A 14,847-nucleotide genomic window follows, 5' to 3' on the forward strand; every position below is an offset into this window, starting at 1 on the left:
TTTACCCCTTTTCCATAGGCCTCCACTGCATATTCTGTGAATTTGTCTTCAGAGGAGATATGACAAGGAAAGAATAGGAAGAGTGATCCCATCCAATAAACATGCCCAGATTAATCTTCCTGTAGGCCGCCTTTGCTCATGCCTTCATTTTCCATGGTTTATCTATTCCTTCATAGCTGCACAGCTCATGATAGTTAAATCTTGGAAGTGGCCTGTATGCCCATCAACAGATGAATGGAAAAAGAAAATGTGGTATTACTGGGCCATAAAGAAGAATAAGTATTAGTAAGAGTCTCAGAATATATAGATACAAAGAGTTCAATGTGAAATGTGGAAAATGTAGATGTAGAGCCTAAATATGAATGTGAAGAGCTGTACTATTTCAGTTATTCCAACTTTCTTTTTTTTCTCCAATTATTCCAACTTTCAATGTGTTTTTATTTACGGTAAAATATAGTTCATATTTTTCTTGACGTTTTCCACATAGCATATGTATTGTACAGAGTAAGGTGAAATATCTTGTTAGCTGATTGAAGTATTAAGAGTAGTCTTTGCTATAAAACCAATCAAGCAAATATTTTCTCAATTATGAAACTATACTTCAATTAACCTTATGCATTTAGAACTAGTTGAAAATTGGGCTAAAAATGAATTAACTCCAAAACTTGCTTTGATATGGCCTGATAAAGCCCCCCCCCCCAACATGGTCTTGTGATATAATACAGGTTGGTCTTAAACTCACTATGAGCCCAGGCTGGTCTCAAAATCATAGCAGTCCTACTGTCTCAGCCTCCTGAGCACTGGGATTACAGATATGTAGCACCATGCCTGGCTGAAAAACAGTTTTCCTAAGCTAAAGTATAGGTACCCATGTTCGAAAGCTCCTCTCTCTAGTGTTTAGTTGCCAATGCTTTGGCCTTAACTGATAAAATATAATTTTGTCAGTATCTTGATTAAGAAGAAACAATATGATTTTTAGATTGAAAAAAAAAGAGAGAAAGTGAAGAAAATATGTAGTTTTCTTAGTGGGGGCAGTGCTGGAGTTTAAACCCATGTTTTTGTGCATAGTAGGCAAGTGCTCTACCACTGAGAGACAACCCGGAGTTTGTACAGTTTTTAAGAGCACTCTCCTAAAGTTGATTACAAAAGTGAATACTTGTGAACATTTTTTCATGCTCTGAAAATATATTTTAATAGGTATTATATTTTATAACCCATCCTGATATCAATTAGCTAAAATCCTACCTAGGAATGTCCCAATTTATTAAGTTTTGGAGTTAATTTTCCTGTGAAAGGGATAACAAAAGGATGAATGAAAAGGAGTTGACATTTTTATTGTTTTTGGTAGATTAAAATAGTGTGGTTTGGGCAAGTAAGAGTGTGGGAAAATTTTCCTATTATTTATCATGTAAATTTTGAGAATTTGCTTGGAACTGATTGTACAGAACTAATACTGAGAAGTTACTTTATAAATTGAATATTGGAAAAAAATGAGAGCAACAGAATTCAGCAAACAGCTGAACAGATATTATTGTGAATAGGTAGTGTGGAGAGAAGCAGTACCTAGAGATTATATTTTAGCATGCAGTTATATCTTTTTAACCATATCTTATTCATCTAGTATACTTCATATTTACTAGGAATTCAGTAACTGATTTTTGATTAACAAGTACATGAATTTTTCTTATATTTTCAAGCCTTTGATTAAATTATTATGCATTGTTGCAATTGATCTTAAAGTGGCCTTCCCAATGAACCAATCCTCGCAGTAGACATTTCTTGTGTAAGCACCCTTTCTTCGGTTCAGGGCTGGTCTCGTTGTGGTTTTCCAGTGACTCCCAAGGCTGATTCATAAGAGATCTTGAAGCTTCTACCTGGGTCTTATGGAAGATTTGCTTATGGAATGCTGCCTCTTGAATTCAGCTGCCTTGTAAGCAGCACAACTATTCTAACACTGCCATACTTGTGAGAGGCACGAGCCATGTGGGGAGGCCCTGAGATACGAAACGTCATTGGGTAGCTGGGGAGAGGTCATGGTGTGCCAAGGTGCCATACATGTGAGAGATGAGAAGATAAAGCCATCTTAGAAATGGATCCTCCAGCCACATCAGCCGATGCCACATGTAGCAGAGATGAAGTGTCCAGCCAAACTCTTTAGATTCTTAACCCACAAAATTATGAACAAAATCATGGTTACTTTAACTACTAATTTTGGCATAGTGGTTGTTTTGTTTTGTTTGCATTGCAATGGATTGAATGTTTGCCCCTTCCCAAATTCGTATGTTGAAATCTTACTCCCAGTGTGATGGTTATAGGAGTCGGGCCTTTGGGAAGTAAATAATGACTCAAACTGGATTCCCTTGTGAGAGGAACTCAAGAAAGCTGCCTCACCCTTTTTCTACCACACAAGGATGCAACCAGAATTAGGCAATCTGTAACCCAGAGAGGGGCTGTCACCAAAGCCCCACCATGCTTGGCATCCTGTTCTTGCATCCTTCCAGAACTGTGAGAAAAAAATTTTTGTTTATAAGCCACCTAATGAATGATAATTTGTTGTAGCAGCCTGAACTAAGACATGCAGCTTAACCAAAATACAGCATATAGAAACATGTAAATCATCACAAATTCCACAAATTGAACAAACCTGTGTAATTAGCATGTAGATTAAGGATCACAATATTGCTTGTGCCTCAGAAGTATTCTCATGTGCCTTTCCATTAGTGGCCTTCTCCAAGGGTAAGGACTCCTCTGATTTCCAGCATTACAGCTTAACTTTGTTTGGCTTTGAATTTTATGTAACTAGACTTACCCATTTTATACTTTTTTTTTAAGTACTGGGGGTTGAATCCAGCTTATGCAGGACAAGTGCTGTACCACTGATGCTCCAGCCTTCTGTTCTCTTTTTCACTTAATGTTTGTGAGATTTATCTGTCATTGAGTGTAGCTGTAGTTAAGCCATTCTCATTGGTATACAGTATATTAGATGAATTTCACACAATTTGTCCCCTCGACTGTGGATGGATATTTGAACGTTTCTAGTTCTTGACTATTTTGAACATTCCACTATTAACATTCTTCTTGATGATTTTTAATAAATGCTTGTACTCCTTTGTGTGGGGTGATATTTTGAATTGTTGGATGACTATTTTGTACTTAAAAATAAAAGCTTTAAGCCAGTCTGGACTACAATGGTTGGTATATATACATATATACACACATATATGTATGTATATATATATGTGTGTATATATATATGTATATATATAATTAATATACCTAGCTAGCAGGTTTCATAGCTTAGAGTAGTTATTTAAGAAATATATGTTGATCGATCCTTTAGAAATTTTAAAACACATATGGCTGGCTCCCTACAAAAACTTCTGAATTAGTCATGGAGTTTATACTCCAGTGCTAAAGTACAAAAAAAAAGAAAGAGAATGTCCTTTCATTAAGACATTTTTAAAAAATTAATAACAGTTTATTAAGAAGTATTTCATCTGCTCAGACCTGTTGTTTTTTGCTTTGCAAATAGTGTGAGAAAGAAAATTATTTTGTTTCTTATAATGATAAAAAAGGATACTAATAAACCACTGAAGACTCTGTGAACTATGATCACACTTAAGGGTTTTTAGCTTCAGTAAGTTACTTGTTAGGCTAGAGCTAATAAAGTGTGCTTGTAGGAATAACTGAAAAGAGTCTTAAAGCATATGTCCTCTATTTTGCTGAGTTATGTTTTTAAAGATGCATCATATCATTTCTACAAGGAAAATTAATGGATACTAACATTATAGTTTTTCTTCACATCTAATCAGCTTGAGGAATTTCCTTGTTCTTTGCTTTTTTGGTGTAACCTTTGGACTATTTACTTAAAAAATTACAATGCTAAAACTATTCCAAATAAACCAGGTCTGATTATTTTCAATCCTAGCACACTTACTTACATGCCAATACCATACGGAAAAGTTTGATTCATAAATGCCAAAACAAATTTTTTTGTAATGTGTAGCTCTGGGACAAAAAAAAAAAAAAAGGGTGACATAGAGATTGAAATTAATGGCAGATGATTTTATAGCTTGTGGTTTGTGTTTGTGGTTGTTAACTCTGAAGACTAAGGATATATATAAAAGATTAAAGAGTCTTTTCAACTACCAGGCTAAAAATATACATGTTTACAAACCAATGCCATGCACTTCATGTCTTGGTCAGTTGCTAGTATTTTTTAATACTGTGATGTTTCTTACATTTTCGTATTCATTAATTTATACAATAAACATTTTTTGAGTGTTTTTCAAGGGGCAAATTCCACTCCAGGCCACTCAGTTTTCGTAGACAGTGCTCTTCTCTGGCAGGGCTTATAGTCCTGCGGGAACATCAGATATGTAGACATATACAGTGTGGCATCGCCTAGCATATAAGCAGAGTTGGATCACCAATTCCTTTAGTGTAGGGGATCATGGCAGTTTTACAGAGCAAGTAAAACTTGAATTGGATCTTGAAGGAAGTATAGGGATGTCAGCAAAGAAGTGGATAGGAAGGTTTCCTAAGCAGAGGGAGTAGCATGATCCAAAGCCACAGAGCTGAGAAAGGCTCCGTGTGCTCAAGGAACATGGTAAGTTCTGTTTGCTTTGAGCTTAGGGGCGCATTGAGGAGAAGAGAGAAAGAAGAATGGGGCTGAGGCAGATTACGATTTTCACCGCCAGAAACCAAGAACCCATCCTGTCCTGGGACCTCACCCTCCCTCCTTTAACTTGGAATATTGTAATAATTTGGGAACTGGTAGCCCTTGGTGGAATTGAAATGAGTTGAAGGAAAGGTAGACTTTGGAGCAGAAAATAGTAATACTGGGTATTCCAGAAAAGGAAGAAAAAGATTTGAGTATGAAGAATGGAGTGGAGATCCTGTATGTTTTTGAAACTGAGCAGTTCAGTTGGTCCTTCCTAAAAGAGCGCTGCTACAGTATGGATGGGTGAAAGATTTGGGAGGTTTGAAACCTCTACAATATTAGCATTCTATAGATCATTACACCTGAGTTTTTGTACCTTTGTCTCTCTATTCAATGAAATTGTAGAGCACATTTAGCTGAAATAGTTGTTGATGTAAATCATAAGATCAAGAAACACAATTCTTTTTAATGGGAAGCTACGATGGTTTGAAAATAAGAAAATAAAATGTAAAGACAGATTCAAAGTTCTGCAGTTCTCAATTACTGGCGGAAAGATACTGGGTGTTGTATACAAGTGCCTAAGGTAAGGGGGCAGTGTATAAAATGTAAAAGGAGCCTCTTACCAGTAAGACCCAGGTAAAGGAAGGTGATGTCTCTCTACCCTCCATCAAGGCACTCCATTTAGTAGTTTTAGATAGTATCTTTTAAAAGTGACAGTCAAAGAAGAGAATGGCTAGCTAGGAAGGTAACCTGTTGTGAAAGGTCTGGGAACAATATTATAGCCACAACAGATAATAAAACCGAGGCCCTTTACTCTCTAATTGAGCTAAAGCACCAGACAGTTGCTGAGAACAAGAATTGTCTGGAGGGAAGACAACAACCACTAAATACAAGTCTGAGGAGGGAGGTTCAGTCTTTCTAATGTTTTTCATTGTGAACCAGAAACGAAATAACACTGGAATAAATACTTCTAAGATAATGAGTTCCTTGTGAGCAGGAGAGTTCCAGCTGAGGATGGAGGCCAACTTGTCACAGGTGCTATGAGTGTGACTATGACAGTTTTACCTAGATGGCCATCAGTATCACTGGACGATGCCTGAGAATGCCTTGATATCCTTCAGATGTGTGAGAACCAGACGGCCTCAGCTGAATGTTCTTAGGCGGCCTGAGACAAGCGAGACCAGGGCCGGAGGCAGGGCCGTGTGCTGACAGGCTCTATTGGAGGGTTATGGGTGCAGAGTGACTCGGTTGCTATACTCTGAGGCAACTATAATAATTACAGCTACTGGGGATTGGATGGAGGACCTTCATGCCTGATACTTGGCCGAGCACTCTGTACGTGTCATCTGCTTTAATCCTTGCAATAGACTTGGATGGTGAGATTTCAGAAAAACAAAAAACGAAAAACAAAAAACAAAAAACAAAAAAACACCTCACCTCTTTTTACCAGTGAAAAACAGAGGTTAAATACCTTGAATCCAGTTATGATATTTACTAGATATGTGACTTTGGGAAAGTTGCACTGTATCTGTATGCCTCTGCACCCCAGTTTAGAAGTGTGGTTAATGACAAGGCTTGACGCAGGTATGCTGTGTAGTTTAAATGTGTTTGGTACGTAGTAGGTGCTTAAAAAGATGTACTACCAGGTTGAAATTTTTGTGATGGCTTTAAAACTCATTCTGTTTTCACTGCAACACTTTGATTCCCACTGAGGTAGCAATGGACAGAAGAAGATAGGACCATTAACAAAAGAAATATAGACAAATATTAGAATAGTTATTCTTTGCAGGGAAAATATTTTAAAACACATGCATCGCATTTAGGAATTTAGTAGAGAGCCCAATAGAAGTTGATGAATATGTGGATAGACTTAACATTTTTATGTAATCATAGTTTATAATATTTTGGCTTTGTATTTCCTTATTTGTCAGCTTCTGTCAATCTAAAACGTTACCTACTTTTATAACTTACCTACTTCAAAACAGAGTGGGATTACCTTTTCCTTTCAACCCTCCTAGAATGTTCTTTGCGTATGATATTGTTTCTTGGCTTATATTACATTTACTTATATAATTATCTTATCCTCTCCACTAGACCTGAAGCTCAGTTTTGGCATGGTCTTCAGCATTCTCTTTGGTATTTCTTGTAGTACTTCAGTTTGGGTATGTAAAGACTCAAATCTTCTTTTGATTGAATTGAGCCACATTATTAAGCTTTAATTTTTGTTCCTTTTCTCGATCCCTTTAGACAATAGGGAAGATATCTGTAGAACATTTCCTGTGGATCGGCCATAGTGGGATTTTTAGAAAAACAGATATGCTAATCCTAAAATTTTAATTTTACATACTTCCTCAAAAACAAACATTACTTTTAATAAATCTGGCTCTGAATCTTTATTTGGTATCTGCATACTGATTGTTTGATGAATGGTGGAAGAAAGAAACCCGGTTTCCCTATGGCCCTGCTCCAAATGGCTTTCAGGAAAAAAGGTTAAATGATTAAATATTCCTGCTAATGACTTCTGTATGTGAATTCTTCCCTGCAAAGCCCAGGGGTAATAGTTCAGTGATGTTCCAAAATACAGGTACCTTGTAACTCCTGTCGTCTCCTCATCCTCACTGTCACTTAGTTTGCACGCTCTGATTCTCACCTGAGTTATTGCAGAAGTTCCATAATTGAGGTTCCTCTCTCCTCTCCCCGCTCAGGATTCAACCCAGGAACTCACAGAGCTGGGCAAACATCCTACCACTGACCTACATTCCCAGTCTCCTGGCTACATTCCTGACTCAGATGAGTCCTCTACTCTGTGGCAGTGGTGAAATTTCTATACAGATGACCTCTCACCTAGACTGCACACAGTTAAATTCTAGGCAGTGAAGCTGCCCCTGAGGGCCCTCCACTGTCCCTGTTCTATCGAATTTCCTGAAGCACCCTTTTCCTGCCCTCTTCTTTTTGCCAGACTCCTTGAACTTTTTGCTCTAGAATTCCAAGTTTAGTTTTGTTTTTTTCCCCCATTTGCTTACTTATTCTTTGATTACCCATGAAGTATTATGGAGTGTCTCCGCAGTCATGATTATGGATATGAGCTCTGGATCTACATGACCTGCACCAAACCTGTGTAATCCTAGAGGGTTCTTAATCTCTTTCTCCTTCAATTTGTACAGACGTATTAGTGCCCACATCATAGGGTTGTTGTGAAGATTGAGTCAATAACTGGAAAGAGCATAGGATGGTGCCTGGCACATGCAAAATGTGCATCATGTCACTGTGTGCTTGGGACCACACTGGACATTGATGTCCTCAAGCTTTCTGCTCTCCTCTCTGTGTTGAGTGCTCTTCTTTGTTAACTTGAAGAATTTCTAAATATTTTAAAAATGATCCTTCTAAGGTATTGGCTTCTTAGTGAAGCCTTTGCGTATCACCTTTCTACCCTTGCAAGGAGCTGATCACTCCATCTTCTGCCTTGCTTCTGAACCTGGAAAATAAATATTTATGTGACATAACTTAATTCAAGTATTTATATTTATATCTGCGTCCCCCTGCTAGATTATGAACTCATGAGAACAAAGGCTACGATTTATGCATCATCGATTTCTTGGAAGCTAGCTCAAGTCTGGTGCATAGTACTCAATAAATAGTTGTTGAACTGTGTTTTTTTTTGAATTGGACATTAAAGCACTTTTTGATTTCAAATGATGGTGGTATTGAATTTCAAGTTATAGGACTCAAATTCAGATCACTTTGTCACTATGTTGTACTGCTATCCTGAATATACACACATGTATATCTGTTTGTATATATGTCATTTGATCTCTATATACCTGGTTAAATAATTCCTGTGACTTGTTCATTCATTCATTTACTTCTGGTAGTTTATAAGAAATAGATTTCTCTGACTTCCTATGTAGAGCTGCAAGCCAGGAGTGGTGGTGATTCAGTGCCAAAGCTCTGTTACTGTCTGCCTGGAAGACTGCATGTCCACTGGTTTGGTTCAAGCTGTGCTTTAATAAGCAGGAGCTCAAACACTTGACGAGGAGAAATCCAGCTGAGGACTCTTTCAAGTACACAAGCTGATCATGCTAAATGCTTTTCTGGGTCATGTTCATTTCATAAAACCAGCCAAGTCCCAGCTTTCCCTGAAGAGGAAATGCTGAAGGTCCCTAGCTGTCATGTGGGGTGAGGAGGAAGCCAGGGATGGAAAAGGGGAAGGGCCCATACCACCTCCTTTTGCTTGGTGAGTCATGGAACAGGCACCCAGCCAGTGCCACAGGTCCTCACTCAGGCTTTCGGGCTGTGCTGAAATGCAGAAGTTTTTTCTTTTGTAGTGACCACGTTGTTTCAGTGACCAGAGAAACATGACATAGAAGCAGACAAAACACACCACGTTCCTGCCAGTTGCTAGGCTGAGCACCGGGGTATGAGTGTTTGAAGTATGCTTCCCATGTTGATTTCCTAATCATGCCTTGCTTTCAAAGCCAAATACAATAGCATTGTGAACACTCACTAGCATTTGGGAGGCTTTGCTGCCAAGCTAATTAACACATTTCAATGTAGAAGGATGAAAATAAAAGGGATGCTTTTGATCAAAAAGTAGCTTTGTGGGAAATTTGATTTTTTTCTTATTTAAGGATTATTTCTAATTTTGTGTTATAATGTTGTAAATATTCATTCCATTGGCCATGTTTCAATCTTAACTCCTGCAGTTTTTAGATTATATTTAACATTGAGGCCAACGTAGTTCCAGTGGGCTTTATCCAGATTTTCTTTCAAGAAATCTATGAATTATTGAAAAGATAGTGTGCTTTGGATCTAAATGTCAATACCAGAGCAGCTTATCTGCGTGATGACTTACTTGTGCACTGATTAAACTTAGTTTTTCTTATTGTCAGAGCTAGGTAAACAGTTGTTTGCACTGGAATACCAGAGCTCTCATGCTAAGCAGGGCAGCATCCTGAAGTCAGAGGCGGAAGACCTCCTAGGAAGGCCAAAACTTGGGAAGCTGAGAGTTAATTAGGATGAGGGGTGGCTTCTCTGGATGCCTAAACAGATTTTCAAGGAATGGTTTTTGAGTGACATTAGGGTGCGACTTTGGGGCTTGGTTGATTGTGGGGGCAGCTGTTTGCCTGTGAATGGTGGTTTGAGTCCATTCATACAAGCAACCAGGGTCACCACCAGCGCTATCCAAAGTGATGTCCTTTAATTCTGTCATCAGGACCAGGAGGTTTCTAGCAGGAAGCACAGCTCTGATGGAGGCTTTAAAGAAACTTTGTGACTAGGAAGCCACATGTAGTGGCCAGCTGTCACTGGGGAAATGGAAGGTCAAGGTTAATTTCACTTGGTTGGCAAAAGACTTTTTTGAGGGAAAAGTTCATTTTCATAACGTTTCTTTTCACTGGAGACAGAAGAAATGGGGAAAAGATGATCATGCTTTTTCTGCCATTCCCTTTGAACTCATCAAGCTGTACTGCTGAAGATGATTTAATGTGCAAGGCACAGTATGAGGTGCATTGTGTATATAAATTCTTTTAATCCCCCTGATAATCTAAGAAGGTAGGTACCATTATTCTCCCCTTGTTGTGGATGGGGAACTGGGAGGTAGAGAGATTAGGCAACTGCTCAGAATCACCTAGCTAGCAAATGACAGGGCTGGGATCTGAACTGGAGGAGTCTGGTGATAAAGTCCTTGGTCTTGGACAGTAAACTGTGTTGCCTGGATCTTTTGTGAAGCATTTCTCTTCTTGAGTTTAAGTCATAGATTTATATTTGTGTTACTTCCACTTTACCATGAATTTCTCATGGCAGAGCTTTAATTTTGTTTCTGTGGCACCTGGCATGGTGCCTGCTTGTCAGGAGTTTTACCACGTTGTGGAATGCAATGCCAGCAACCTGGGACAGAGACAAACAGTAAGGGGTAGAACTTCAAGTGGTGTCTGTGACACTTTTCAACTTTTTTCAGGATTAATAGAAAAATCTCTTCTGTCAGAGTTTAGAATTCACTGAAGCCAAAGTTAAAGATGATAAGAAAAAGAAAATCACTTACTTCTGATGTGTTTTTTGCCCTTTTTTAAAGTCACTAATGTTTACATTTTTTTTCTGGAATGATGTGAAGCCAGTCAACTTCCCTTAAAAGTCAAACTAGCAAGTCATGTGGTTATCAACCCCACATAAATCATTTTAGAGCCACTATTGTCATCTTAAAGCTTGATTCTTTTCTTTTGTGCTTTCTGGGCAACTTTAGAACATTCATTATTCCTCTGCAATCTGCTGGATTTCTTCATGGGTTCTGAAATTGTCCTTCTGTGGGGAGAATTATATGCACAGGGTTCAAAGTTTCAGGGACTGAGTGCTCTGGTTTGGATGTGGTTTGTCCACTAGGATTCTTGTGTTAGAAACTTGGTCCTCAGTGTAGCAATATGAGGAAGTGGTGAGACTTTGGAGAGACAGAGCTAGGAGGAGGCCACTGAGGATGCTGCCCTCAGAGGGAATTGGTATAGTACATTTGAGACCTGCAGTAGTTCTTGAAAGAAGATGATTGTAAAAAAATGAGCCTGCTCCTATTTCTGGCTTCTTATTTCATGTGATTTTGCCCTCTGGCTCATGCTTCTTCATGATACCATCTGTTATGATGTGACTGTCATCCATAACATCATAACATCATCAAAAGGGACTGTCACCAGAGACTGAATCAATGGGAACTCCCAATCAGCAACTTTTCAACCTCCAAAGCTGAGCTAAAGAAGGCTTTTCTTTTTATAGAGTATGCAGCCTCAGATTTTTTTTCATAGTAACAGAAAACAGACTCACATACTAAATTCATCGTGAATGAAGTTGCAGCCTGGCTTTGAAAGGCATCCACAGTTCCTTTACACCTACATTTTCGAGTTCATTTCCTGTTTTGCTTCCCTGTGTCAGCGAGACTTAGCTCTAGCCAAGGATTGCTAGGAGGCAGCATGACCCCAAAATTCCCAGAGATCTTGCTTTTCCACTGTAAGCTTGAACTCTGGATTTATATCTGAGTTTTTCAGATTTTTAAGACACAGAGCCAGCAAACCAAGGATGTGTAAGAAGCAGGTACATCAGGCACTGTTTTGTGACCTGTCTAGACAGTTAACCACGCTGTCACTTACATGGTTTACTTGCCTCATAGACTTCTGAGGGAGCAGCTCCTGGTGTCCTTTAAGGGAAGGACAGCAAAATGAAGAAATGAAATATGGATGTGAAAAAAGAGGTAAGAAAGGAAAGCTAATATATGATTTAAAAAGTCATGCTAAAGTGAGTAGAGCAGATGTAAGTTTAAATACAAGTGGAATTCTAATTTAGTTACTAGAAAGGATACTAAATTTCCTTCAATATTTATTGTTTCAAAATTAATTATCTACCTAAATTTTGCTTGAGTGTTTTTAAAACTTAAAAACCTTAAATACTCTAAGATTTAGACATTTCCATATCTAATTAAAGAGAATATTATATTACTAAATATTTTATCAGCATAAATCTTTAAAAATTTTATTTTAATGTAATAGAAGTAGATATTAATGAAGGAAGTATAAAAATTATCAACAAACTTATTTAAGTCACTGATGTTTCTGTCACTTTATCGTTTTGAATAATTACTGTAGTTTTAGTATATGTGCTGCCGAAACAAGCACAAGATTACTATAGTTTATAAGTATTTGAACTGATTTGTAAAATTAGAATAGAGATTAACATATACAGTGGTGTTGGTTTAATAATGTTACTGAGAATTTCATGCAAAATTATTGAAGATTTTGCTATTTTTAAATAAAAAACTTAAGAATTTACTGTGGCAATTTAAATTTGTCTTAGTATTAAATACAGTTAGCTTTACTTACCATTCCTTAATCACTCACTATGATATTGGTGAATTTAATGATTTCTTAAGTTTGAAATGATTACTTACAAAGCTGTGAAAGTGCACTGAAATAGACATATTTTAAGAGATATTACTTATCCATTTACAATTGTCTTTGTAGTTCACTAAATATGTAAGTGTTCTAACCAAAATATGGATATATTTATAAGCTGAATATTTTCTGTTGAGTGGACTAATAATTTCTGAGTTTTAAAGTTTCCTAAACTGCTCATCTGTAAAAATGTGAACCTCTGTAGTGAATCTGGAAAATTCTACTTTTCTGGGTAGGGCTTATACTATTTCCATAGACTGGTGGTTCTGAAATGTCATCTAAGCATTACAATTACCATAGGAACTTTATTTTTTTTATTTTTATTTTTTTTTCTTAGTTCTTTCTTTTTTTTTTTTTTTAGTTCTTTTATTGGTACATTTTAGGTATACAATTTGTTTACATTTATCGTTGGGTGTTTGTACCTGTACATGATATATCTTGGTTCTTATTTTTTCCCCATTACCTGTGTGCCCTTCACCCCCTCCGCCCTTCCCTATTTACATAGATTTCATTTCCACTTTTTTTTTCTTTTCTCCTAGTTTTTCCTTTCCCCTTCCCCTTCATTCACTCCTTCATCTTTGGGCCTTTTTTCCTATTTCAAATGATCAATTATTCATTTTAATCATTTTAACCCTTGTTTACACTATCAGTTTCTCACACTAGAGAAGACTATTCGGTATTTACACGTGTGTGTCCTATTTATTTCACTTAAGAGTATCGCCTCGATATGCATCCATTTAGCTATAAATGACTCTAGTTTTTTGTTCTTTATGGCTTAGTAGTACTCCATTTTATAAAAAAGCCCATTTTCTTTATCCAGTTTCCAATTGGGCTGCTTCCAAGCTTTAACTATTACAAACTGTGCCGCTATGAACATGGGTGCACATATATCATTGTGGTATGATTCTTTTAATTCTTTTGGGAAGATACCCAGCAGGGGAATAGCTGGGTCAAATGGGACCTCTAGTCCTAGTTCTTTGAGGTATCTCCATACTGACTTCCACAGTGGTTGCACCAGTCTGAACTCCCACCAACAATGGAGAAGGGTTCCTTTCTCCCCATAACCCTGCCAGCATTTGTTATTTGTTGATTTCTTGATAGCAGTCATTCTTTTTGGGGTGAGGTGGAATCTCAGAGTTGTTTTCATCTGCATCTCTTAAATGACCAGTGATGTTGAACATTTTTTCATATGTTTATTTGCTATTTCTACTTCTTCGTCTGAGGAATGTCTGTTCATTTCAGATGCCCATTTTTGAATTGGGTAAAGAATTGAAAGAAATCAGACCTACCATAGGAACTTTAAAGAAATATCTAAATCCATTCCAGTAGATTCTGATTTACATGTGTGGAGTAAGGCCTGGAGACTTTTTTTTTTCGTCGCTCTTTAGGTCATTTTAATGTGCAGCCAGGGATAAAACCATATTGGCTTTAGAGGAGACAGTTGCGGATAACTGATACTATGTCCCTGAATGTCAGTCAGCACTGAGCTTGTCTGCCCTGAGGTTCCCTGCAGCCCATCTAGACCATGCAACTAGGCTCTGGGCCATTCACTTTCACCTGAGATTAAAAGCCCCCCAGAGGTTTTTGCCTATACTCCTCATGCCTTGAAATAGAAAGAATCTCGTCTAACCTTATTTATGTATGTCTGTGTATTTTCCTTAACTACTAAAAGGTACATTTCTGGAGGGACTGGCCTATGTGCTTGATACCATAATTATGTTTATTTCTCCCAACAAACCTACCAAGTAGTTATAAGGAGGCAACAAAAGAACAGAAAGAGGAAAGAATATAGTGTGCTCTAACTCATACAAGTAGTAGTTGGTAGAATTTAAACCCAAGCAAGTCTGATTTCAGAGTTCACATGGTTCATCTTCATCCTAGGGGTTCAAATAGAACACTCATGATGTGAGGCAGGGAGTGGAAGTGAACAAGGCTGTTCAGGGCTAAATATTAGAGAGTGATGGGGACTGGGAAAGAGAAGGCCACTGCTGCTCATTTCGACAGTTGCTACCAGGCAGAAATGTGATCTGCAGTGTAGTTAGGATGTCTGATTTTCTAAAAAAAGTTTCAGCATGAGTCTTTCTTAACTTTTAAGAAAAAGTAATTTAACCTTTATTACAGGTTGTACTATTTTTGTTGTTGTTCATCCTTACTAAAGAAAGCCCTAGGAAAGATAGGTACTGGAAAGACAGCACAAGCAATGTGTTAAGCTCTGTAAAAGGAGGGAGTAGATTCCCCCGACGAGGGACTTTCCCATGG

General features: G+C 37.7%; 1 protein-coding gene across 3 annotated transcripts in view; it reads left to right on the forward strand.

Annotated features, from left to right (window-relative positions):
* Window positions 1-14,847, forward strand: part of Prex2 (phosphatidylinositol-3,4,5-trisphosphate dependent Rac exchange factor 2) — a 262,543-nt gene that overhangs the window by 25,201 nt on the left and 222,495 nt on the right. Inside the window, exon 2 of one of the 3 annotated variants that reach the window (XM_013071231.3) lies at window positions 11,811-11,891. The exons of the other annotated variants lie outside the window; for them this stretch is intronic. Coding sequence (XP_012926685.1) covers window positions 11,874-11,891 — 18 coding nt within the window. The 5' untranslated portion in view covers window positions 11,811-11,873. The remainder of the gene's footprint in view (window positions 1-11,810; window positions 11,892-14,847) is intronic. 3 annotated transcript variants of the gene reach the window in all.

Source organism: Heterocephalus glaber, unplaced genomic scaffold, assembly GCF_053883595.1.
Source record: "Heterocephalus glaber isolate CG9 unplaced genomic scaffold, H.glaber_assembly_v1.0 deba00001553, whole genome shotgun sequence".
NCBI classification, from domain to species: Eukaryota; Metazoa; Chordata; class Mammalia; order Rodentia; family Bathyergidae; genus Heterocephalus; species Heterocephalus glaber.